Here is a 27410-nt window from a genome sequence, read left to right as displayed (position 1 = left end):
GAAGGGGATCACAGAGGATGAGATGGCTGGATGTTATCACTGACTCGATGGACATGAGTCTGAGTGAACTCCGGGAGTTAGTGATGGACAGGGAGGCCTGGCGTGCTGCGATTCATGGGGTCACAAAGAGTCAGACATGACTGAGCGACTGATCTGATCTGATCTGAAGGTTGTTGATGTTTCTCCTGGTAATCTTGATCCCAGCTTGCGATTCATCCAGCCTGGCATTTTGCGTGATATACTTTACATATAAGTTAAATAAGGGTGACAGTATACAGCCTTGATGTACTCCTTTCCCAATTTGGAACCAGTCCGTTGTCCTATGTCCAGTTTTAACTGTTGTTTTTTGGCCTGCATACAAGTTTCTCAAAGGACAGGTAAGATTTTCTGGTATTCCCACCTCTTTTAAGAATTTTCCACAGCTTATTGTGATCCACACAAAGGATTTAGCATAGTCAATGAAGCAGAAGTACATGGTTTTCTGGAATTGCCTTGCTTTCTCTATGATCCAACAGATGTTGACAATTTGCTCTCTGGTTCCTCTGCCTTTTCTAAGCCCAGTTTGTATATCTGGAAGTTCTCAGTTCACGTACTGCTGAAGCCTAACTTGAAGGATTTTGAGCATAACCTTACGGGCATATGAAATGAATGCAACTTTGCAGTAGTTTACTTTGCCATGTTCTTTTATTCCCTTTGAATCTGAAACATCCTTCTAAAGTCGACTGAATTCAGTCTCCAGAGAAAATACACAACTGAAGCTGTTGTGAGAATAAATAATACATAAAGCACTTGCAGGAATGGAACATATAACATGGTTATGTGCTCTATAAATGTTAGCTGTACACTCTATTATTTTCCCCCACGAGAATGTAAGCACCATTGAGAGCAAGGACCCTGCCGGTCCTGTTCACTTGCTGTTGCCCTGAGCATCTGGACTGGTGTTTGCATGAAGTGAAGTGAAAGTCACTCAGTCGTGTCTGGCTGTTTGCGACCCCATGGACTATGCAGTCCATGGAATTCTCCAAGGCCAGAGTGGGTAGCCTTTCCCTTCTCCAGGGGCTCTTCCCAACTTAGGGATGGAACCCAGGTCTCCCGCATTGCAGGCGGATTCTTTACCAGCTGAGTCACAAGGGAAGCCCCGGTGTTTGCATATCTTAAACTAATAGTCTAAGCGTCGTGCCCCTTCAAAGGAACCCTGGGCAGGTCCCTTGATGGCAAAATGGAGTCATTAAGATCTTTTCTAATCTTACGACCTTAAGACTGCTCTTATATCCCTCCCCTTCTTTCTAGAGTTTGAAAGCCTTGATAAAAGTCCGGACTGCAGATTAACCCCAAGCCACTTTGGAATGCCAGCCGGGAGACTGAGCTCGCCTCCGTTGCCGTGGCAGCGGCTCCGCCCAGAGCTCTGGATATCCTCGGCCCTGATTGGCTGGGCCTCGGTGTCCTTCTCCGGAAGTAGCGGCCGCCGCCATTGTGCGGCGCTGGTCCACTCAAAGGGTGCTGGCTGCAGCCGGCGCTTTGGGCTCTCGTCTTAGTTTCTCGTTCTCCTGTCCTGGGAGCCCGGCGGGTCCGGGCCTCCCATCTGTGCCGGTGCGGGCGCCGGCATGTGGCTGTGGGAGGAACAGGGGGGCCTCATGGGCCCCTTCTCCTTCCTGCTGCTGGTGCTGCTGCTGCTAACGCGCAGTCCCTTCAATGCCTGCCTCTTCACTGGCAGCCTCTACCTCCTGTTGCGCCTCTTCAGCTTTGAGCCAGTGCCCTCCCGCAGGGCTATGCAGGTGCTCAAGCCCCGGGACCGCGTTTCCGCTATCGCCCACCGGGGAGGCAGCCACGACGCTCCCGAGAACACGCTGGCGGCCATTCGGCAGGTGAGTCCCCCACGCCTCCCTCCCCTGCGCCCCTCCTGGGAGCTTGGACTTTTTGCCTGCCTTTCCGAAGGTTCCCCAGCCTCTTCATGATGGTCTTAGCATTCCCCATTCGTCCACAAAGAATACGTTCAAGTGGCCATCAATCCTTCTGAATGCCGGAAAATCTCCGGACTTCCAAGTATTTATGGAACACTGCAAATACCTGTGTATTTGCTATATGCCAGGTACTGAGGATGGTCATGAACAAGACAGAAGGGGTCCCTGCTTTCACAGAGCTTGGCGTTGGAGTAGGGGAGACAGGCCTTAAACAAGTAAGTACATAAATGAGGTACTTTTAAGAGAGCAATGAGTGCAATGAAGAAGTAGGCTAGCGCAATAAGGAATGACTAGATGGAGAAGTCAGGCTACTGTAGACAGAAATCCTGTTGGAAAGTGACCTTTGAACTGAAACTGTAATTATGAAGAGCCACCCATGAATCTGGGGGAAAAGTGCTCCAGGAAATGGAAACAGCAAGTGCAAAGGTACTGAGGTGGGAATGATGTTGGGATCCTTAGGGAACAGAATAGTATATGGCCTAACTTCAAGGGGCTAAACAGAGGCTGGTGTGTGAATGAAGCAGGAAATCTGGCCTGGTTAAGGAGAGTCTTGGTCAGTGGTTAGCTTATATATTCTAAGTGGATCACTTTCACAGGGGCTGTCTTTATTTGTCCTCCAAAGTATCCAGGTCGTCTCCTTATCAGGATCCCCATGGTCAGACAACCCTGGCAGCAGGACACCTGATGATTTCTGCCTCTCCTTTTCTCTTGGCAGTCTCCAGACTTCATCATAATGATAGCTTGCTTAGTAAGAGAGCTTTGCAGTTGTCTAGGCACTATTGCATCTGTGAAAATATATCTGATCCTCTCATTTCTCTGAAACATTTTAACATTGAGTCAGGAAAACTGGCTCAAACACACACAGCTCTTTCTCGAATTCAGCCTTTGATTCTGTTAGCTCAGCTTCTCTATACACCGGTGCCAAGTGAAATCTCAGAGGCAGAGTTTTGGGTGAAGTAGAAAGAGAAAGGGAGCCATAGTGGGCTAATGCCCTCAAAACCATGTGTCCCCACTTTGGGAAGATAGTGAGAAGTTTTATAGTAATTGTTCAAAGAGGGCATGATCAGCTCGTGGACATTCTTCTGATGGGTTGGTGGTGAGGTAAGTGGGAGTCAACATCTTCAACCTTCAGGTCCAACTGGTCTGGGGTCTACATGCTTCTGGGCAGCATACTGTCATTAATCATAAATGCTCCCACCTGGAGGGGGTTTCAGTACCTGTAAATAGCTCAAAGATACTGCTGTATTTATCTGTTGATAGGGAAACAGGACCTTGCCCCAAGACTTCTCTTGACTGTTTCCCCCTGGTCTCACATCCACTCCCTTCCCTGATTAACAACTGCTTGAATCTGCCCTTTGGAACTCAGGGAAGGTCACGGAGGCAGACTGAAAGCTGTTTCCTGGATTACAAGAAGTGGGGGGACTCAGATAAGTCTTTGTGCCCACGAGCTCCACAGGGCCCTGCGTGGTATCACCTTCTGATTCCAAGCCCCAGTGCTCTTTGTTGTAGATTAGAATATCCATGTTCCAGGATGTTGAATTTGGACTGACCTTTCTTTGTCCAGCTAGGGGACAGACAGTTTTGTGTGGTGAGCGAGTTGCTTAAGTGCTCTGTGTCCCAGTCAGAGTCACGGGTAGGATGTAGCAAGCATAGCATACCTTGCCTAACTCTGATCCTAGCTCTGACCTTAGTTTCCTCATTTGTCAAGTGGGAATGATGTTAATATCCGCCTAATCAGTTGTGATTCAGTAAAGTAGTCGACATAAAGTGCTCGGCCCAAGATAAGATTCCACAAATGTTAGCTCTTTGGGCCAAGAATCTAAAGACAGAGTAAAGGTAAAAAGTTTTAAGTCTGAAGAAGGAAGAGGGTCAGAAGGCAGTTTTAATTTGGTGAAGGGCATCTGTTTATAAACCAAGTTGTGTCTTTTATGCTTCTTTGCCTTTAGTTCTTTGTGACAGAAGGGAGACAGAGCAGCTCTTTCAGCATTCTGCTTAAAAATAAGTATAAAAACATAACAAACTAAAACAATAAAAAAAAAAAACAAGCAAAAATAATTAAAAATAAAGAAAGAAAGAACAGATTTTGGGACACAGTGGGAGAAGGAGAAGGAGAAGGTGGATGATTTGAGAAAATAGCATTGAAACATATACATTGCCATATGTGAAATAGAAGGCCAGTGGGAGGTTGATGTATGATGCAGGGAACCCAAAGCCAGAGCTCTAACAACCTGTAAGGATGAGGTGGGGAGTGAGGTGGGATGGGCGTTCAGCAGGGAGGGGACACATGTGTACCTGTGGCCAGTTCATGCTAATGTATGGCAAAAACCATCACAATATTGTAAAGTAATTATTCTCCAATTGAAATAAATTTCAAAAATAAGTCTAAAGATGGTGAAGGATGTATTTCTCATTCTAAACAAACTGAAAGGTTGGATGAAGTAACATAACTACACAGATAAAATTGTCATGAAAAGGAATAATTACTATAGAAAAAAAATTAATTGTTACAGGCTTTCATTTCAACTTACCTTTATGTAAATTGCCTTAAAGTATGTTGTTGTTCAGTCACCAAGTCATAGCTGACTCTTCACAACCCCATGGACTACAGCACACTAGGCTTCCCTGTCCCTCACCATCTCCCGGAGTTTGCCCAAGTTCATGTCCATGCCTTAAAGTATAACTCAGTGTTAGTTGAGCACAGAAGGTATTCATAAGTATTTACCAATGGATGTCATGGTTTGGCCAGGAACATGTCAACTAAATATAAACCATATTAAATGTGGAAATATGTGTATGCAAAATACACATACATGGATAGGGTGTCATATCCTGTTGTGTTGCAAGGGAATTACAGCTAAATTCCATTCATACCTTATGTGTTTAGGTTGAACATGTCTTTATGTAATTATAATTAAATAACATTGTTCCAAGCTGATTCCTGGTTTAAGAGGAAATGAGATGTCACTTAGCTTGAGGTCATTGTCAGTGAACAGTTTAGCCGCGATAGAATTTAGCTGCTGAAGACAGCTACTACAGACTGCAGAAGACATCCCTCTTGACTTCAAAAGAAGTATGTAGTTTATTCCCTTCAGGGTTGTTTTTTGTCCTGTTCTTCCTCCCTGTGCTTGTTTGCAGCTCATAATTTATATTAAACATTCCAATATGTAAAAATTCAGGGAAGACATTTTGACAGTGGTAGAATTTCTGGTAGGTTATAGAATAGCTAGAGAAGGAGAAACTTGAGAGAGGTGAAATGAATGCATTCCAGAAAGATTCACAATTACAACCAGTGACTGAAGCATGAAATTAAACCTGCAGTTGAGTCTCCACAGAGGGACCAGAGTGAAGCTTTAAAAGTATAATTCAAGTTAAATCCTGCCAGTTTTGGAAACCCTCCAGTTGTCTTTCTATTGCACTTAGGTAAAATCAAAACAACTTTATATTTCGGACCTTTCTGGTTAAACTACCTTGGGTGTTTATTAATGATGCTTTTAGCTTCATGCAATAGAAAGTCTAACTTCAAATATTTCAAACAATAAGCGGACTTTATTCCATAAGAGGTACGTCTGGGAGAGAGAACTTCTAGGATGGTTTATTCAGCTGTGCAGTTTGTGATTGTGGAGGACTCAGTTTCTAGCTCTGTCTGCTCTGCCACCTGTAGCATATTTGTACTATATTGATAGCCCTCATTGTATTGATAGTTGCCAGGTGACCATTGTAACCCCAGGCCTCATATTCTTATGGATCACCATCTGACCTCAAGAAAAGACTGCACTCCCTCTTGCATAAGTCTTTCCAGAAGTCAGTCACTCTCTGTCAGTCTTTCTGTCTCCCACACGCGCGCACACACACCCGAGGAGGGATTGGTAATAGCAGGGAAGAAGAAGAGGAACAGATCCCTGTAGGCAGTCGGTACTTTGTGGCTCCTTTCTACCTTGTGGCGTTTGTATCATACTCGCTATTTCTTTTACTTAGAAAACTTTTCCTGGATCTTTGTATTGTTGACTTTTATCACTAAAGTCTCAGCTCAGATGTCATATTCTTTTTTTTCTTAATTTATCTATTTTTAATTGAAGGATAATTGCTTTACAATATTGTGTGAGTTTCTGCCATACATCAACATGAATCAACCATAGGTATACACATGTCCCCTCCCTCTTGAACATCCCTCCCACCTCCCATCCCATCCCACCCCTCTAGGTTGTCACAGAGCCCTGGTTGGAGTTCCAGAGTCATACAGCAAATTCCCATTGGCTATCGATTTTACATATGGGAGTGTATATATTTCCATGCTACTCTCTCCATTCATCCCACCCTCTTCCTTTCCCCAACTACCCAGAGTGTCCATAAGTCTCTTCTCTGTGTCTGCATCTCCATTGCTGCCCTGCAAATAGGTTCATCTGTACCATTTTTCTAGTTTCCACATATATATATATATTAATATATGATATTTGCTTTTCTCTTTCTGACTTGGTTTGAGGTGGGAACCCTCAACTGGAATACCAACCCCCATCGAGACTAACAACTTTCTGCCTTCTGCCTGTTATCTTGCTTAAACAGCTTTTGCTCACCACTCACCACCTCTACTTCTGTAATCTTGCTTGCCCATTGCTTCTGCCTGGGGTGGAGCCCAGGGTTGGGGGGAACAGGGGAGCAGGCGGGGGTGGGGGGAGTTTAGAGGTGACTGCTGAGCCCGCACTGGTGCTGAATAAACCCTGTTCTTCATCTCCAAGTGCCACTTGTCTCTTTCCGCCACCACAGTTTCTGTAACAGCTTCATTTTGTATAACAGGCTCTAGGTTCATCCACCTCATTAGCACTGACTCACATCATTTCTTTTCTGGCTTAGCAGTAGTCCATTGTATATATCTACCACAGCTTCTTTATCCGTTCATCTGTCAGTGGACATCTAGGTTGCTTCTGTGTCCTAGTACTCCTAGTAAATAGTACTGCAGTGAAGTTTGGGGTACATGTATTTTTTTCAGTTATGGTTTTCTCAGGGAATAGGCCCAGTAGTGGGATAATTGGGTCATATAGTAGTTTTATTCCTAGTTTTTTTAAGGAATCTCCATGCTGTCTTCCATTTTGGCTGTAATCAGTTTACATTTCCCACCAGTAGTGCAAGAGAGTTCCCTTATCTCCACACCCTCTCCAGCATTTATTGTTTGTAGAGTTTTTTGATGATGGCCATTCTGAACATGGAAGGTGATGTCTCATTGTAGTTTTGATTTGCATTTCTCTAATAGTGAGTGATGTTCAGCATCTTTTCTTGTGTTTAATTGCCAGCAGTTCGTCTTCTCTGGAGAAATGTCTGTTTAGGGCCTTTGCCCGTTTTTGATTGGGTTGTTTTTCTGGTATTGAGTTGCATGAGCTGCTTGTCTGTTTTGGAAATTAATCCTTTGTCAGTTGTTTCATTTGCTGTTATTTTTTCTCATTCTGAGGATTGTCTTTTCACCTTGTTTATAGTTTCCTTTGCTGTGTAAAAGCTTTTAAGTTTCACTAGGTCCCACCTGTTTATTTCTGTTTTTATTTCCATTACTATAGAAGGTGGATCATAGAAGATCCTGCTGTTATTTATGTCATAGAATGTTTTGCCTGTGAGTTTTATAGTCTCTGATCATACATTTAGGTCTTTAATCCATTTTGATTTATCTAGTTTCATTCTTTTGCATGTAGCTGTCTAGTTTTCCCAGTACCACTTATAGAAGAGACTGTCTTTGCCCCATTGTATGTTCTCGCCTCCTTTGTCAAAGATAAGATGCCTATAGGTGTGTGGGTTTATCTCTGGGCTTTCTGTCTTGTTCTCAGATACCATATTAAACAGGCCTTCCCTGATTGTCTTGTCTAGTGACTCCTGCCTGCCTTAACTCTCACATTACCCTCCATTTTCTTCTTCAAACTTTTATCACTACCATAGGACATGTAACATGTTGATAATCTCTTTCTCCCCACTAAAATGTAAGATCCATGTTCCTTTTTTTCATTGCTCACCAATCTCACTACCTAGAACAGTGCCTGATACGTAGTAGGCACTCGATAAATATTGACATTTGTTGGAAGAATTGTGGTATACAAGTAGCCCATCAAAAAAGATAATCAACAGAGTCAGCCATCAGAAAAATGCAAATCAAAACCACAGTGAAATACTACTTCACACACCCTTTGTTGTCGTTCAGTCGCCAAGTCATGTCCAACTCTTTGTGGCCCCATGGACTGCAGCATACCAGGCTTCTCTGTCCCTCACCATCTGGAGATGGCCATTGAATCGGTGATGCCATCCAACCATCTCATCCCCTGTTGCCCTCTCTTCCTTCTGCCATCAGTCTTTGCCAGCATCAGGGTCTTTTTCAGTGAGTCAGCTGTTCGTGTCAGATGACCAAAATACTGGAGTTTCAGCTTCAGTATCTCCTTCCAGTGAGTATTCAGGGTTGATTTCCTTTAAGATCAACTGGTTTGATCTCCTTGCTGTCCAAGGGACTCTCAAGTGTCTTCTCCAGCACCACAGTTCGAAAGCATCTTCGGTGCTCTGCCTTCTTTATGACCCAGCTCTCGCATCCATACGTGACTCCTGGAAAGACCATAGCCTTGACTATACGGACCTTTGTTGGCAAAGTGATGCCTTTGCTTTTTATTAACACACTGTCTGGGTCTGTCATAGCTTTCTTGCCAAGAAGCAATCGTCTTCTAACTTCCTGTCTACAGTCACCATCCGCAGTGATTTTAGAGCTCAAGAAGAGGAAATTTGTCGCTGCTTCCACCTTTTCCCCTTCTATTTGTCATGAAGTGATGGGACCTGATGCCATGATCTTAGTTTTTTTAATACTGAGTTTTAAGCCAGACTTTTCACTCTCCCCTTTCACTTTCATCAAGAGGCTCTTTAGTTCCTCTTCACTTTCTGCCATTAGAGTGGTGTCATCTGCATATCCAAGGTTATTGATATTTCTCCCAGCAATCTTGATTCCAGCTTGTGCTTCTTCCAGCCCAGCATTTCTCATGATTTAACTTATATACTCTGCACATAAGTTAAATAAGTTATATGTTATTTAAACTTATTTATAAATAATAACTTATTTATAAATAAGTTAAATAAGTTATATATTATTTAAATAAGTTAAATAATAAGGCTGTACAATATACAGCCTTGATGTACTCCTTTCCCTATTTGGAACCAGTTTGTTGTTCCATGTCCAGTTCTAACTGTTGCTTCCTGACCTGCATACAGAATTCTCAGGGGGCAGGTAAGGTGGTCTGGTATTCCCGTCTCTTCAAAAATTTTCCAGTTTGCTGTGATCCACACAGTCAAAGGCTTGAGTGTAGTCAGTGAAGCAAGAGTAGATGTTTTTTTGGAACTCCCTTGCTTTTTCAGTGACCCAGCGGATGTCAGCAACTTGACTTCTGGTTCCTCTGCGTTTTCTAAATCCGGAGTGTATATCTGGAAGTTCTCTGTCCACATACTGCTGAAGCCTAACTTGAAAGATTTTAAGCATAATCTTGCTAGCATGTGAAATGAGTGCAATTGTAGGGTAATTTGAACATTCTTTGGCTTTGCCTTTCTTTGGAATTGGATTGAAAACTGACCTTTTCCTGTCCTGTGGCCACTACTGGGTTTTCCAAATTTGCTAACATATTGAGTGCAGCACTTTAATAGCATCATCTTTTAGGATTATTTATTTATTTATTTGCTTTGCAAACTTCTAATTTGTAGTAGCAGAATTATGTATTCATAGAAGCCAATATTACAAAACAGCCCTCCTGGCTTAACCTTCCCCACCCCGCCTTGCTGTGAACCACAACTTGAAAACCAGAGGCGGCTTCACCCCCTAGGTCCTTCCAGCTCTAACTTTCTACAGTATTGTCTTCCCCTTCAGAAGTTATCGTGGACCGTTCAAAACAAGTAAACCGAAGGCAGTGAGTGAGTGAGTGAGTGACGTTGCTCAGTCGTGTCCGATTCTTTGTGACCCCATGGACTGTAGCCTACCACCCTCCTCTGTCCATGGGATTTTCCAGGCAAGAGTACTGGAGTGGGTTGCCATTTCCTTCTCCAGCAGATCTTCCAAACCCAGGGATTGAACCCGGGTCTTCCACATTGTAAGCAGACGCTTTACCATCTGAGCTACCAGGTATCATCTAAAGAGAGTCAGTTCAGACACCATTGTTTCAAGAAGGCAAATGGAAAATCAGCAGCAGGTCCCACTGGAATCTTTCAGTGACCAAGAGTTTCATTTCTAGTAAAAAATTATAGAAACAGTAGGTGTTCTCAGAGGACCTGTGGTTTGGTTCTGGACCTCCCCATGGAACCAATTGGTGTCCCTGAGGGTGAGGAGGGCAGAGGACTCTGCTCAGAGCCTCTGTGAGCTCACCCACAAGTTTCTGATCTCCAGTTCCAGCTGTTTGGCCTGGACCTTGTCCTGTGTCAGCAGCTTCCAGAGCCTTTGGATCTCATCTTAAAGCCAATAGAATATCTGCAGCAGCCCGTTCTCTGTCTCTGGTGGGGGGCATTCGAAGATGTCAAAGCCATCTGTGAGCCAGGTTTTCTTCTCCAGTGTGTGTTCTGCCGCCCACCTTGGCACCTTCTCCTCTAGCAGGGAGAAGGGCCTCCGGCCATCCTCTGCAACCAGCCTTTCTGTCTGGTTGAAGAGGCGAGGTGGGGGCCATGGGGACAGAGAGGGGTCTCTCTGAGGGCAGAGGCTGTGGGCTCATCAGCTCTGCACCAGGCCTAAGGGACATCAGGACGGGTTCTATTCATCCCGCTGAGCCACTCCTGGGCTGTCAGAGAGGGCTGGGCACTGGCCGTAGGCGGGTAGATGTCCTCTTGGTAGGATTCTGACTGCCTGCATACAATCATGGATCCGGGCTCGATGAGGCTTTTGGTTGTGATCAGCTTGTAGAAACGGAAGATCTCACAGGAGGACACGTCGAGACCTCTCTTTGGCACAACCCCGACCCCCTTCTGTGGGTTATGGAGTGGTATTCCATTGGGTAGTTCAGGTGAGGTTTGTTGGCACTGATCTCATAGTAGCGGATGTTTCTCTCTCCCTTACCCACCACCTAGAGCATGTTGGTGTCCGCGTCATAGAAGGGAAACAGCGCGGCCGAGGAGCCGTCGAGGTCCTCTTCTGTGACAGGCACAGAGAGGTCGTCCTGGTCCCATCGGGCCATCTGCCGGTTACTCCCTCGGGATGTGCCTGTGGACAGCAGCTTCTTCAGGTTCCCCAGAAAGAGCACTTTGTTGGCCCGGTGCCCTTTATAGTTGGCTTCCTGGAGGATGGCCCCTGCTCGGGGGTCCTGAACCCGAATCTTGCTGTCTTTATAGGCAGTGGCCAGCAGGCTGCCATTAGTGTTGAAGGACATGGAGAGGATCACGTCTTGGTGACAGTTAATTGTCTTCATGGGGCTCATGATTACAGACTTCTTTGAATCCAGGTTCCAGACCATCATCTTGTAGTCGTAGCCAGAGCTGAAGAGGATGTTGGTAGCCATGGGGTGCCACTCCACCAGGCCCTCTCTGCAGGCATGGCCCACCAGCTCCTTCCTGAAGGCTGTGAGGTTCTTGGTCAGCAGCCATTTGGAGATGCCCCAGATTTTAGTCGTGGCATCTTCAGAACAGGAGGTGATCTCAAAATCATTGAAAGGGTTCCATCTGACATCTAAGACATTCCCTCTGTGCCCGCAGACCTTCAGGTAGTCAGGGTCCAACTTTCCTGTCCGGTGCAAGGGGATGACGAGGAAGGCACCCCCACCAGTACACTCAGTCACGACTGCAATGAAATTGGGGTTCACAGCACAGAAATGATTGTCTGGGACGCTGTGGGTGATGGGCACAGAGTCGTAGCAGTTCTTGTTGGCTGGTTTGCCAAAGATGTGGCGGAACTTGGAGCTCCGGTACTGGGGGTGCTGTGACATCTTAAAGTCGCTCCAGTGTCTCACAGCTGCCACTCCCATCTTTTAGGATTTTAAATAGCTCTGCTGGAATCCCATCACCTCCACTAGCTTTATTGGCAGCAGTGCTTCCTCAGGCCCGCTTGACTTCATGCTCCAGGATGTGTGGCTCTGGGTGAGTGACCACACCATCGTGGTTATCTGGGTCATTACGATCTTTTTTGTACAGTTCTTCTTTGTATTCTTTCCATTTCTTCTTGGTCTCATCTGCTTCTGTTAGGTCTTGACTGTTTCTGTCCTTTATTGTGCCCATCTTTGGATGAAATACTCCTTGGATTTTTCCAGTTTTCTTGAAGAAATCTCTGGTGTTTCCCCTTCTGTTGTTTTCCTGTCTTTCTTTACATCGTTCATGGAAGAATGCCTTCTTGTGTCTCCTTGCTATTCTCTGGAACTCTGCATTTAGTTGGGTGTACCTTTCCCTGTCATACCTACTAGGACAGGTATAAGCAAAAAGACTAGAAGTATTGACAAGATTATGGAGAAGTTGGAACCTTCATACACTGATGATGGGAAACTAGTCTGGCAGTTCCTCAGAAAGTTAAGTATAGAATTACCATATGAAGCAGCGGTCCCACTCCTAGGTATATATTCAAAAGAGTTGAAAACATGCACCGTGTAAAAATGTGCGTACATTTTTACATACAAGAATGTTCACACACACAAAAAATGTTCACAGCATTATTCATAATAGCAAAAAAATGGAAACAACAGAAATGTCCATCAGCTGATGAAAGGGTGAATAAAATGTGCTGTATCCACACAATGGAATATTGTTTCACAGGGAAAAGGAATGAAGTCCTCATACACTTATAACATTAATGAACCTTGAAAACAGTATGCTAAGTATAAGAACCTAGTCACAGAATATTGCATATTTTAGAATTCTATATTTAGAAAATGTCTAGAGTAGGCAAAGCCACAGAGAGAGAAGTAGATTAGTAGTTGCCAGGGACTGGGAGGGTTGGAGAGGGAAGTAGGGACTGACTGCTAATGGGTATGGTTTATTTTTTAGCAGGGGTGATGAGGAAGTTTGGAAATTCATTGTGGTGATGGTGGCACAATTGCAAATATGCTTTAAAAAATTGAATTGTATACTTTAAATGGATTAATTTTATGGTATGTGAATAGTATCTCAAAAGCCATATGAATATTGATGACTGGAACTTCCTTGGCAGTCCAGTGGTTAAGACTTCAGGCTTCCAACACAGGACGTTGGGGAACTAAGATCCCACAAGCTGCACGGCATGGTCAATAAATAGATACAATGACTTTATTAAAGCAGATACTTTAAAGTCAGTTTGGTCCAAGCATAATTTATATACAATTAAAGGTATATTTCAGTATACACTTCTATGACTTCTGATAAACATATAGCTGGGCAGGCACCACTTCGGTTCATTTCCATCACCCTAGAATGTCCATATGTGTTCTCTTTGGAGTCAACCTCGACTCCTGCCTCTGCCCTAAGGCAATCATTGATCTGATTTCTGTTACTATACTGTGCTATACTATTCTATTATTAATTGTTATTGCTAAAATACAAGAATTTGTATTATATGGTTATTTATCAGTTACTATACTACACTGTACTAGTCTCTCACCATTGTTATTTTTTGTGTGGTAGCCAAATAAAAATGCCCGTAATGAATAAAAGTATAATTGAACCTAATTACTAGCCTCAAAGAATGAGGTTAACATTTGTGTTACAGTGAGAGAGATGCACTGTGAATACTGGAAATGTGTTCTTGTTTTATGTTATAAAATATGTAACCAGTGTTGATTTACCAGTGCATAATAAATATCTTTAACTTAGAAAAGGTACACTTTTATAAAAAGATGTACCTTTAATTAGTGTACAGTTGGTGGGGAAACAGTGGAAACAGTGTCAGACTTTATTTTGGGGGGCTCCAAAATCACTGCAGATGGTGACTGCAGCCATGAAATTAAAAGACGCTTACTCCTTGGAAGGAAAGTTATGACCAACCTAGATAGCATATTGAAAAGCAGAGACATTACTTTGCTAACAAAGGTCCGTCTAGTCAAGGCTATGGTTTTTCCAGTGGTCATGTGTGGATGTGAGAGTTGGACTGTGAAGAAAGCTGAGCGCAGAAGAATTTTGAACTGTGGTGTTGGAGAAGACTCTTGAGAGTCCCTTGGACTGCAGGGAGATCCAACCAGTCCATTCTAAAGGAAATCAGCCTTGAGATTTCTTTGGAAGGAATGATGCTAAAGCGAAACTCCAGTACTTTGGCCACCTGATGCGAAGAGCTGACTCATTGGAAAAGACTCTGATGCTGGGAGGAATTGGGGGCAGGAGGAAAAGGGGATGACAGAGGATGAGATGTCTGGATGGCATCACTGACTCAATTGACGTGAGTTTGAGTGAACTCCGGGAGTTGGTGATGGACAGGGAGGCCTGGCGTGCTGTGATTCTTGGGGTCGCAAAGAGTCAGACACGACTGAGCGACTGAACTGAACTGAACTGAAGCATTACATCTTAAATAATGACTTTTTCGCTGAGGCATAAGTGTTTTTCTAGTCATAATAGCTTTTATCGAGTGCTGTCTCTGAGCCAGGCACCAAGCTTGGTTATTTACATGCATTATTTCTAAATTCTCAGAACAACTCTTAAGATCCTTAGAAAAGCATCATCATGAAAATGATGAAACAGGCCAGAGTAATGTAAGTAATTAGATGACATAGCCAGTTAGTGTTGGGATTGGAATTTTTAGAGTGGGAAAACTTAGTAATATATGTGAAAATCAACCTTTGAAGCCTAAAAAAAAAAACAGTTATTTATCTTTATAAGTGAGGTTAAGTAAGAAAGGATTTAAGTAAAATAGACAAATCTCCACCTATAAAGGACATAATAAATTTGACTGTATTACAACTATAGTCATTAAAAAGAACATCATAACCATAGCTAATATTTATTGAACGTCTACTATGCACTACTGCAGCGCCATATATTTTTATTTATACTTAAGTGTGTAGTAAATATATAAAGACCTATAAGGGATTGATATGGAAATAATGCACATCCACTTGGCAGTTACCTTTTGAGAAAAAGAGGGTAGAAATTTAGCTGTGAAAGTGAAGTCACTCAGTCGTATCCGACTCTTTGTGACCCCATGGACTGTAGCTACCAGGCTCCTCTGTCCATGGGATTTTCCAGGCGAGAGTACTTGAGTGGGTTGCCTAGTTGTATCTGTAGTATGATAGTAAGGTCATGTGGTTAAGAGTGTAGCCTCGGGACTTTGCTGGTAGTCCAGTGGTTAAGATTCCATGCTCCCAATTCAAGGGGCTCAGGTTCAATCCTTGGTCAGGAAACTAGATCCCACATGCCTCACAGCTAAGAGTTAACATTGCCACAGTGAAGATGAAGATTCCATGTGCCACACCTAAGACCTGGTGGAGTCAAATAAGTAAATAAATATTTTTTCAAAAGAAAGAAAGTGCAGCCTCTACCACATCCTTGTTTGTGTAACCCAGAGCAAGTTTCTTAATATCTGTCAGTTTTCCTCATCTGAAAATGAGCCTATTAATCAGTTCAGTTGCTCAGTCGTGTCTGACTCTTTGCGACCCCACGGATTGCAGCACGCCACGCTTCCTTGTCCATTAGCAATTCCCAGAGCTTGTGCAAACTCATGTCCACCAAGTGATGGTCTCCAACCATCTCATCCTCTGTCGTCCCCTTCTCCTCCTGCGTTCAGTCTTTCCCAGCATCAGGGTCTTTTCCAGTTGGTCAGTTCTTTGCATCAGGTGGCTAAGGTATTGAAGTTTCAGCTTCAGCATCAATCCTTCCAGTGAATATTCAGGGTTGATTTCCTTTAGGATTGACTGGTTGGATCTCCTTGCAGTCCGAGGGACTCTCAAGAGTCTTCTCCAACACCACAGTTCAAAAGCATCACTTCTTCAGCGCTTAGCTTTCTTTATGGTCCAACTCTCATATCCATACATGGCTACTGGAAAAACCATAGCTTTGACTATACGGACCTTTGTCAGCATAGTAATGTCTCTGCTTTTTAATATGCTGTCTAGGTTTGTCATAGCTTTTCTTCCAAGGAGCAAGCATCTTTTAATTTCATGGCTGCAGTCACCATCTGCAGTGATTTTGAAGCCCAAGAAAGTAAAGTCTATCACTGTTTCCATTGTTTCCCCGTCTTTGCCATGAAGTGATGGGACCGGATGCCATGATCTTAGTTTCTTGAATGTTGAGTTTTAAGCCAGCTTTTTCACTCTCCTCTTTCACTTTCATCAAGAGGTTCTTTAGTTCATCTTCAGTTAACGCCATAAGGGTGTCATCGCATATCTGAGGTTACTGATGCTTCTCCCGGCGGTCTTGATTCCTGTTTGTGCTTCATCCAGTCCAGCACTGCGCATTGATGTACTCTGTGTATAAGTTAAATAACCTGTTAATAGTACCTTCTAAAGGGTTGTGATGAGCAAATGAGTTAATACATTTAAAGCAGTTAGAATAGTGACTAAAAATAATACATATTATTGTTTTAGGGCAGAAGAGGTTGAAGCAAATATGGCAAAATTTTAATATCCATTTAGTCTTTTTTGCCTAATTAAAAAAAGTTACTCCATGTTTTTGCATAGTTACAGAAATTTATTTTAACTTTAAGGTCTTCATCATACTGAACATTTCATATCTTCATTGTCTCAAAGAAGCCAAGGAAGCAAATGTTGGACAGTGCGTCTCAGAGGAGCGTGGCCCCTCAAACTTTATGTTCGTGTTCTATTTTTAGATAAATTCTTCTGTGCCTTATTGGCTCACCAACTTGTTGGCCAACAGCCAGTGCTGCTCACATTAACAAATGTAGTGTCTCCTAGAAGCAGGCTAGGTGTTTCTGCTCTAGAGGATGGACCAAGAAAAAAGCAGTAGCCAACTAATCAACAAACACAGAGGAATCATCAGAGAGTCTATACCAGAGAGTGTGGGTAAACAGTGAAATTTGACTAAATATTTGTAATTGTAAGCCATTAATGGCCCATATAGTTAAAGCAAGCAGAGAAAACAAATTCCAAAACTCTCCCCATTTGCCAGTCTGAGTATGAGAAAAGTGGGGAAGTCAAAGTTTTTATGGATTACTTACATTGACATTTTTAACGTGTGCTGTGCCGTACTAAGTCATTAAGTCGTGTCCGACTCTGTGTGACCCATGGACTGTAGCCCGCCAGGCTCCTCTGTCCTTGAGAGCCTTTGGGTAGAATACCGGAGTGGGTTGCCATACCCTCCTACAGGGGATCTTCCTGACCCAGACTGGTCTTTAAGTCTCCTGCCTTGACAGCCGGGTTCTTTACCACTAGCACCACCTAACCTTACTTGTATTGAAGTAAGGTTAACATCCATGAAAAAAACAGGGTGGGTTGCTATTTGGTATAGGAAGGGACTAGAATCAGTAAAGGAAACAGTCTGCTCAGCCAGCCCTGACGGTCATCTTGAGTGCTTAGATTGCAAAATGACGCCTGTGGCCACTTGACAGTAAAATCGTCGGTGTTTTTGTTAAGGCAGCTAAGAACGGAGCAGCAGGCGTGGAACTGGACCTTGAGTTTACTGCTGACGGGATTCCTGTCTTAATGCACGATAGCACAGTAGATAGGACGACTGACGGCACCGGTCGATTGTGTGATTTGACATTTGAACAAATTAGGAAGCTTAATCCTGCAGCAAATCACAGATTAAGGTAAGTGGTGTACTGTCGCCTAAACATATCTTTCAGCTTGTGTTGGAGATCACATAAAGACACTGGCACCTTCTGATTCTGCTCCAGGAAGCGTTGTTTTGTTATGTTTTGTTTTCTACTATATACAGGTTTCCCAAGTAACAAGCACGTGCCAGGAACAACAGAAATAAGATGTTATTCATCTTTTCCCACTGAGGCCAGATTTGATTCAGAATTGTTCTCAAGACAATACTCTAACATGGCAATTACTTTGTACTGTCATAAATTTATATATGTGTGTGTGTATGTATGTATATCAGAGCTAGTTCTGTAAGATGTTCCAGAAGAAAAGGGTTCTATGATCAAATAAGATCAAATACTTTAGATGTTTCCCTTAGGGATACATCTGTCAGTGTATCCCTGTCAGTCAATTCTTACCTTTAATTTAGTGTTTCTCAAATGTATATGACCACAGAACCCATGCCCATCCCACCATTAACAGCTATATAAAAACCTTGGAATTGGTATACTGGATAATATACTTTGTAATGTGACTATTTAAATCCCTCTCCTCTTGTCTTTGTAATACTGAAAAATGTGTTCTTACTGTAATTCATGTTATATCAGTTCTCTGGTCAATTTATTTGACCCAGTGATTAAGTTATAGTCCTCCCCACAAGATGGCTTGGACTTTGTTTTCCTTGGAACTGAAAGGAAAAGTCAGCCAAAGGAAGTCATACTTTAGAAAGGAGATAACATTTGAAAGTTCTGAGTCAGGGCTGCTGAAATTGCTGTCTACTAGTACAGTTACTTGATGGCTCTGCCAAAGGGGAGGGAAAGGCTGGTTTCCATATTACAGTGATGTAGCTATTAAGATGTGGAGAAGGCAATGGCACCCCACTCCAGTACTCTTGCCTGGAAAATCCCATGGACAGAGGAGCCTGGTGGGCTGCAGTCCGTGGGGTCGCTAAGAGTCGGACACAACTGAGCAACTTCACTTTCACTTCTCCCTTTCATGCATTGGAGAAGGAAATGGCAACCCACTCTAGTGTTCTTGCCTGGAAAATCCCAGGGACGGGGGAGCCTGGTGGGCTGCCGTCTCTGGGGTGGCACAGAGTCGGACATGACTGAAGCAACTTAGCAGCAGCAGCAGCAGCTATTAAGATGTAAAGTTCAAAGTCAACACTTAAAGCAAAAATGCTTAGATAAGTTATCTTTATCTTTTTTAAAACCAAGATCTTAACGCTGGAATAATGTGGTTGAATTAGCATACGTTAAATCATGTAGACTGAAATTTCATTATGTGAGAAAAGCTGGTTTCTTGTGTGTCAGGCACTTAATTTCCTTTTCTTTTAAGAATTATGTATTAGAAAATTATTTTTTAAAGTTGCACTTAAATGTACAACAATACAGTTAACAGATGTATATGTATTGCTAGGAATTTCTCCTGCCTAAGACTCTATTGGGGAAGTCACAATCTTAAAATTAAGTCTGAGTTCTCCAAAGATGGCATATACTCTGACCTTTAAAGTTACTAATTACAAATCCAGTGAATGCCTGAAAAGTGAATGATTTTTATTGTTGCTGATCTTTGGCCTAGCATATCTTTAATTTGGTTTAAGATATCGTAAATTGTCCTTGGACTTTGGGGTGGTTAGAGAAAGGAAGTTGGTGAAAACACTCTTCCTTTGGTTGGGAGACATTTGTCAGATGTCTGTTTCATTTAATTTTTATCTTTTCTTTTTTCCTACATTGTACTATTCCTTTACCCTCTCTTGTAGGAATGATTTCCCTAATGAAAAGATCCCTACCCTAAGAGAAGCCGTTGCAGAGTGCCTAAACCATAACCTCACAATCTTCTTTGATGTCAAGGGCCATGCATATAAGGTACAGTTTATTCCATAGGCTTCTCTTTTGAAAATACCTCTTTATTTGCTAGTCTGTTTGAAAATTAATTGTATATTTTCTTATTTATATTTTCTTCTTAAATTATTTTTACAAATTCTATTTGCGTAATGCAAGTTTACAAAGCAAAAATCCACATCTTCAAGGAAGCAGTAAAGTATGGAATCTTTTAACTTTTTAAACTTTGATGGAACTGTTTAATTCCTCATACTCAACAACTAGCATGAATTGGAAGAGTCAGGTTTCTCTTACTTGGATAAAACATTCACCAAAGATATTAAATAAATAGTAAAGAGGCAAGAAGGCAATGGCACCCCACTCCAGTACTCTTGCCTGGAAAATACCATGGATGGAGGAGCCTGGTAGGCTGCAGTCCATGGGGTCGCTAAGGGTCGGACACGACTGAGCGACTTCACTTGCACTTTTCACTTTCATGTATTGGAGAAGGAAATGGCAACCCACTCCAGTGTTCTTGCCTGGAGAATCCCAGGGACGGGGGAGCCTGGTGGGCTGCCATCTACGGGGTCGCACAGAGTCAGACACGACTGAAGCAACTTAGCAGTAACCTCATAAAAAGAATTTCAGAAGTTGAACACGAGACCAGTTGGATCTGGCTAATAAGAGTCTTAGATAGAGAGCTGTGGACTGAATTTAAAGAAAGCTCCTGTATTTAAAGCTTCTGATAGCTAAGAGGATATTTATCTTCTACAAAGATTTGCCCCTTTTGTATGATTTCTGTCCCTTATGTATAGTTTTTTTTTTTTTTTAATTGGCTGTACTCGGTCTTCGTTACTGCGTACAGGCTTTCTCTAGTTGCAGCGAGCAGGGGCTACTCTTCATTGCGGTACTCGGACTTCTCATTGCAGTGGCTTCTCTCGCTGCAGAGCACAGGTTCTAGGTGCACAGGCTTAGTTGCTCAGTAGCCTGTGGGATCTTCTTGGGCCAGGGAAGATGGTGGACTATGTCCCCTGCATTGACAGGCGGTCTTAACCTCTGGACCACCAGGGAAGTCCCCCTTACATACAGTTTTTTATTCTGTGACTTGAATAGTTGTACTTATTTACTATAATTTTTTTAAATATGATATTACATTTCAAATGAGATTTGCATAACTTTTAGAACATATACTTTTATACATAAAAACACATTATTGCAGTGGAAATCAGTGGGAAAATATGGTTCATATTATGTTTGTTCTCTTAACTTTTCAAGGACAAATACATTTTTCTGCATTTATTCTGGGGTATTTTCCCCCAGTGATGATTATGATCAGTTACGACCAACTAGGGGCTTCCCAGGTGGCTCAGTGGTAAAGAATCCACCTGCCAAAGCAGGAGACACAGGTTTGATCACTGGGTCAGGAAGATCCCCTGGAGAAGGAAATGGCAACCTACTCCATTATCCTTGCCTGTAAAATCCTGGAGAGTTCTAATGATACCAACTTTTATTAAAAATAAAAAATGTTGAAAACAATTTTTGTTTAAGACTGAAAATAATTGTTAAAACCTGAAATATAAACTTCTAACTTAAGTACAATAAACTCCCATTTTTGAAGAAAGAGGAGAAGGGTGCTCTGGCTAATTTATTATTTTGGTAAACTGATGGTTCTCTATATCTAGGTTTTTCAGTCAGTCTGCATCCGAATCACCAGGAATACATATTGAAAATACAAATTCCTAGGCCATCCCACTCAGAGATTAAATCCTAAAAATGGCTCAGGTTGTGGGCTCAAGGAACATGTATTATTTTTAATGGGCACCTTAGGTTTTATTGATGATATGGCCCACGTTTGGAAACCCTGATAGGCCCTACGTTTCACCCACAGTGTACTGACCTTGCTTATTTTCTTAGACTAAGATGAGGGAGGAGAAGAAATTTTGTCTTTTAATCCAGGTATTGCCATTTGAGCTTTCTGGCTGGGTGTTCATAGATGGTTTGGGCAGCTTTGGATAGAACATAGTGATCTGATTCACCAAGACGGGAATATAAAGCAACAGGTGTCAGCAGCCAGTTGGAGATGCAGTGCAGGAGCGAGATCACGGGCGATGGAGATATGACTAAACTGTCGCTTCCTACAGTGTAATGTTAACCTTGATCGGGTTCAATTTCCTGGTGGGCAAAGAGGGAACAACATAAGAAATGACCATGTAAGGTCATTATGAGAATTAGATAAAGAATCTAGATGAAACATCACACACAGTGCGTGTTGGTTGAAAATGACCTCAACTCTCTAGCACTTTGTGGTATTAGTGAGGGGAAGCATGACATGAATAATTTCTTTCTTATTTTTTTATTGCATTTCATTGCTTATATTTGGTTATAGGTTAAATGTGATTTTCCAAAACTTAGGGGTATTTCAACAATTACGATGTAACAACATTACAGTCCACTTAACATCTGGACACCTCTGTTGTTAGCTGCTACGGTTGTTCCATGGCCAGATCTCTTAATTCAATAAAGGTTACACAATGCCAGTATTTTACTTGTGTCATTTCTTGTCATTTAGTAGCTGGACTGCTACAAAAAGAAACTTCTGCTCATCCTGGGAGGAGTTGGAAGACTTCCAGCTCTCCCCAGTTTCTCCCTGTCCCATTGCTTCTCCCTCCATGCTGGTGATGGGTGACATTTCCTCTCAGACGTTTCCTCTCTCTGTGGACTGAGAAAATCTATCCTTTCTAGTTCCCAGATTGGTTGACTCCTGCTTCAGCCAGGAAAGGCAGAGCGTGATAGAGTTGTAGGAATAAAAGGACCTTTCCTAGTGGCTAAACTGGGATATAAGGAAAAGACTTTTAAAATTTTGCTTGCAGCCTCCACTGGCCTGTAGTCTGCCATAGTTTTCCAAAGTATGACAGAAGGAGGTGAGCCTCTCAACAAAATAGTAAAGCAGCAGTACCCCAGCTGCTTACTTATCTGCTGGTATGAGTTTAAAATGCATCCTAGTGGATAATGCAACCTACCAATACTCCTTTGAACATCCCCATATATTAGTAAACTTCTGATGTAGTTAATAGAGTTGTACTTAATAATACAGTAGCTACTGGCTGGGACTACATTGTAATAGATTTTAAATACATGAATCTCTCTGTTTTACAGGCTACTGATGCTCTAAAAAAAGTATACATGGAATTTCCTAAACTATACAATAATAGTATCGTCTGCTCTTTCTTGCCAGAAGTTATCTATAAGGTAAAATTCTGGGTTTTTGTTGTATGTAATATTTTGTTAGTTGGTGGTGATAATAGCAGTGGACTAAATAAGTATAAGATAGATGCCTATTAAAGTGAACTGAATCAATTAAAGAAACCCCTCTTTTAAAGTAACAAAAATTTGGGAAGGGGAGGGTACTTGGACCCCATTTTAAGGTACCTTGATTCCTTTTTAGCTCCTCCTTTTATGTTTATATGGAGAAGGAAATGGCAACCCACTCCAGTATTCATGCCTGGAAAATCCCATGGACCGAGGAGCCTGGTGGGCTACAATCCATGGGGTCGCAAAGAGTCGGTCTCGACTGAGCGACTTCTGTGTGTGTGTGTGTGTGTGTGTTTATGTTTATAAGGGCTTCCCTGGTGGCTCAGAGGTTAAAGTGTCTACCTGCAATGTGGGAGACCTGGGTTCGATCCTTGGATCGGGAAGATCCCCTGGAGAAGGGAATGGCAGCCCACTCCAGTACTCTTGCCTGGAGAATCCCATGGATGGAGGAGCCTGGTGGGCTACAGTCCATGAGGTCGCAAAGAGTCAGACACGACTGAGTGACTTCACTTTCACTTTATGTTTATAACTCATTCAGATTACTTTGATAAGCATTCTCAGAACAGAAAGAATTATATATCTCTGCATCTTACTAAGTAACAGCAGAATAGACCTTTTTAAAAAATAAGTCAATTACTTAGACAATTTAAAAGATGCCTTAATTTGAAATATGTAGATGGTAGAGCGAGCCCTCCCTTAATAATAATCCTTGTTTCATCCATAATCCCATTTATCCCCAGTGTTATTTGGAAGCAGATTCCAGACATTTCATCCATAAAAATTGTATTAAATATCTTTAAAAAACATAATCACAATATCATTATCCCATCTAAAACCATTAACAGGAAGTACTTAAGATCATCAGATATCCAATGTATAAATTTTCATTTGTCTCACAAATATCATAGTTTTTTATTTTGTTTTGTTTTTTTTTTACAAATTATTAATTTGAATCAGGACCCAAATAAGAACTTCATGTTAGAATTTAAATCTTAAAACCTGTAAATTTTATCCCCCCCGCCCCCATGATATATTTGTTGCAGAAACCAGACTGTTTTGTAGAGTTTATTTACCAAAGTCTGAATTTTGCTAATTATGCCATGATACAATTGAACACATTGTCTCCTCTGTATATTTCCTTTAAGTTGGTAGTGATGGCTATAAATCAGATTAGGTTTAATTATTCTTGGCAAGGTAATTTCTTAAATGAGGGTCTTTTTCCATCAGGAGGTACATAATGTCTTACTGACTTGTGTTGTCAGCAGCTGCTGTTGATGCCAGTGGCCAGTTCTGGCAATTTACTAGCAGTTGTAAAATATCAGTATTTTAAGTCTGTCATATATTCTTCATGTATAGCTAGATTAGGGGCTTCCCTGTTAGCTCAGCTGGTAAAGAATCTGCCTGCAATGCAGGAGACCCCCGTTCGATTCCTGTGTCGGGAAGATACCCTGGAGAATGGATAGACTACCCACTCCAGTATTCATGGGCTTCCCTGGTGGCGCCTGCAATGTGGAAGACCTGGGTTCAATCCCTGGATTGTGAAGATCCCCTGGAGGAGGGCATGGCAGCCCACTTCAGTATTCTTGCCTGGAGAATCCCCATGGACAGAGGAGCCTGGCAGGCTACATACAGTCCACAGGGTCGTAAAGAGTCAGACACGGCTGAGCAACTAAGCACATTAGCTAGGTAGAATTCTTCTGTAGAAAGGCACTCTCATCTATGATTTAGCTCCTCAGTAGCAAATAAATGCTTAATTTTGCCCTTTGTTCACCAGTTTCCAAAACAAAGAGTTGGTTCCTCAACAATGGCCAACATAGCATATATTTAAAATTTTACAGTAAGGGTGGCGCCTACTGAGATACAGTGTCATTGAGATGAATAGTGTAATGGGGCTTTCAGACATTTGAATCGGCGTTTCCCAAACTTCCTTAACCGCAGACCTTTAAAATGTGTGATACGTTTTCCAGAGCAGCATAGAGCACAGACTAAAGAATTCTACTGCATCCCATTGCTTTGTCTTCATCCCTATCCCCACTGCTCTCTTTTCTCTTCTCTCAGCCAGTTTCCCCAACCCCACACCTTTTTTTAGCCATTTTCTCTAAAAAGGATCAAAAACTAACCAGCCCATCTTGACATGGTCATGGTTTCATCCTAATTGCATTCTGATTATCTCTAGCCATAATTTAAATCCATATCCAATTAAAAGTTACTCTTTGTGACATTGTTAAAATTTGACCCTGAAATTGTAATGTTCTCATTTTAAAGATAGGATTGCAATTCTTTTAGGATTGTGGAGGAAGTGTTCTTGTCTATATTGTATATTTACGTCTTTACATCTCACACATTATTTTCTCAAAGGATGTATGATAGAGTATTTAGTAGACATGGGGGCAGCATACCACCCGTGACCTCCTCGTTCAGAATGAGTACATTGGCTAAATCTAAAGAGCAAATGAGAGGTATTAGAGTTAAGATGTGATGATGGCTTTCTTTCCCCAAATTTCTTTTCAGATGAGACAAACAGATCAGAATGTAGTAACGGCTTTAATTCATAGACCCTGGAGCCTTAGCCACACAGGAGATGGGAAACCACGCTTTGAATCTTTCTGGAAACAGTCCATGTTTGTGGCCTTGGACATTTTGCTCGATTGGAGTATGCATAATATCTTGTGGTACCTGTGTGGAGTTTCAGCTTTCCTCGCACAAAAGGACTTTATATCCCCGTAAGTTGGAAGATTTTATCTTCTCCTGACAAATTTCCTGAATGTTCTTCTTGGAGGATTAACAGTGGACACCTGCATTGGTTCCCACCCACAGAGCAAGCCATGCCTTTATTAATTTGGAATGCTAATAGCTGCTTAGGTGGAAAGAGTTCAGGCCTATTTCACTGTCTCCAAAAGATACTGATCAATTATTCTTGTTTTTTAGCGCATTTTAAAGAAGTAGTGTCAAACTCTGACAACAGAAACAGAGAAATTGTATTTCCTTGTGATTGGCTGCCTTTAAAAACCAACACAGGATCCAGGGAAGACGTCTTGTGGGCGCCTGCCTCATCTCCTAGCTTTCCTACAGGCTCCACTTCATTGCTTCTGAGAAACTTGCCATTCCCTAAACTGTCAGCATTCTCTGAATCTGTTTTGGCAATTTTACGGCTGTGTATTTCAGGTGGTTATAGTTTTTAAGTTTTATATTATTTCAGGCATGCATGCATTCAGTTCAGTAGATATTTGGTGTATGCCTATGGTATTACAAGGTCCTGTATTAAGAAGCTGATGATGGCTGTGGTGAAAAAAAGGAAGCCATGGCCTGCCCTCATGGAGTTTATAGTCAAGAGGAAAAGAGAGATGCTAATCAAAAAGCGACCCAATAAATATTAAATTACAGCTAAGATAAATGCTATATAGGAGAAACGAGTACATGTATACTGTTCAATTTCTCCTAGTAAAGGAGTCAGGGAAAACATCCCTACGGAAGTAACAGCTAAACAACTAAGCTAAGATCTGAAGGGAATTGAGGAGGGTAGGGGTCGAGATCCAAGTCAGAGGAAAACACATGCCAAAGTGTTGTGACAGGAAAGAGCCTGTTGTTTGCAAGGAATTGCATGAAAAATCAGTTCACACACAGAAAAGAAAGAGGGAATGTGGCGTAAGATGAGGCCAAAGAAACAGGTGGGGCTAGGCCACTGCTTACAGCCTCCAGTAGGGGCACGTGGCCTCAAGGAATTGTTTTTAGGAGGTGGCTGAAGTGTTTAAAGCTGCGGCAGTGTTGGGGAGGCGCTCATGCTGGGCTTGGAACAGTCTGGCTGCAGTGCAGAGGCCGGTTAAGAGGCTCCTGGGTGCTGTTAGTCCTCCGTGAACATCATACTTAGAGACCATTAGAGATTTCTGAGACAGTTGGCATTATTCTAATGGTTGATTTTTCCTCTTTCTCCAGGGACTATGTGAAGAAGTGGTCAGCTAAAGGCATTCAGGTTGTTGCTTGGACTGTTAATACTTTTGATGAAAAAAATTACTACGAATCTCATCTTGGTTCCAGCTATATCACTGACAGCATGTTGGAAGACTGCACACCTGAATTCTAGACTTCCCCCGCAGGGAGGAAACACAGTTACAGAAACTGTCTGTGGGCCTCACGCAGGGATATCAACAAGCCCAAGCCCTTGAGGGATCGGGTGGCTCACATAAGCAATAGTCGTAACTGGGTTTTCACCTGAACCAAAGCAAAACCCAGTGTAGCCACCGTGCTCCATGGAATGCCTGAGTTCAAAAGTGATGCTCTTCAAAGTCTGGGTCTGCAAAAGGCACAACACTCCTGCCCTGACTTAGAGGAGGCACACTTCAAGACCCAGTGAAGATAAGCACAGATTGTATTGTGCAATTTGGGGGTGCAGATGCAAATGCATGGGAAATGCATGATCACTCGGAGTAGACATTTTAAAACTTGACACACTTATGTAATTTGCTTATTTAAGATGTTTGTATCTAGCTACATTATCAATGTACTGTAGACATCAAACTTGTGACCATACTAATAAAATCATTAAAAGGAGCACTAAGGGAAAACCGTGTACCAAGCATCATATCCTGACCTGGAAAATTTAGGGGAGCTGCTATTGTCAGTCCAGTGACCAGGGCTGCTGATGAGACATTGTTGTTCAGTTGCTGAGTCTTCTCAGACTATTGGAA

At 42.3% G+C, this 27410-nt stretch overlaps 1 protein-coding gene and 1 pseudogene across 3 annotated transcripts; one reads left to right on the top strand and one right to left on the bottom strand.

The window, feature by feature from the left end:
- Nucleotides 1-1456: 1456 nt before the first annotated feature.
- GDE1 (glycerophosphodiester phosphodiesterase 1) lies at nucleotides 1457-27273 on the top strand. Of its 3 annotated transcripts, XM_019988163.2 has the most exons (7): nucleotides 1457-1865; nucleotides 2090-2176; nucleotides 17417-17592; nucleotides 19353-19458; nucleotides 22570-22662; nucleotides 25237-25448; nucleotides 26659-27273. In XM_019988163.2, exons 1-7 carry the CDS (start codon nucleotides 1605-1607, stop codon nucleotides 26804-26806), a joined length of 1083 nt encoding a protein of 360 aa, XP_019843722.2. In that variant the 5' UTR covers nucleotides 1457-1604; the 3' UTR covers nucleotides 26807-27273. The 3 variants fall into 3 exon arrangements, with proteins under 3 accessions (XP_019843722.2, XP_019843723.2, XP_019843724.2); XM_019988164.2 differs by lacking the exon at nucleotides 2090-2176 and having other exon boundaries at nucleotides 1459-1865; XM_019988165.2 differs by lacking the exon at nucleotides 2090-2176 and having other exon boundaries at nucleotides 1725-1865; nucleotides 17421-17592.
- Nucleotides 10220-11863, bottom strand: LOC109578707 (coronin-2A pseudogene; annotated as a pseudogene).
- Nucleotides 27274-27410: the final 137 nt, after the last annotated feature.

Source organism: Bos indicus, chromosome 25, assembly GCF_029378745.1.
Source record: "Bos indicus isolate NIAB-ARS_2022 breed Sahiwal x Tharparkar chromosome 25, NIAB-ARS_B.indTharparkar_mat_pri_1.0, whole genome shotgun sequence".
Taxonomy (NCBI): Eukaryota; Metazoa; Chordata; class Mammalia; order Artiodactyla; family Bovidae; genus Bos; species Bos indicus.
Note: the sequence above shows the minus strand (reverse complement) of the source record. Positions and strands in the feature narration are given on the sequence as shown.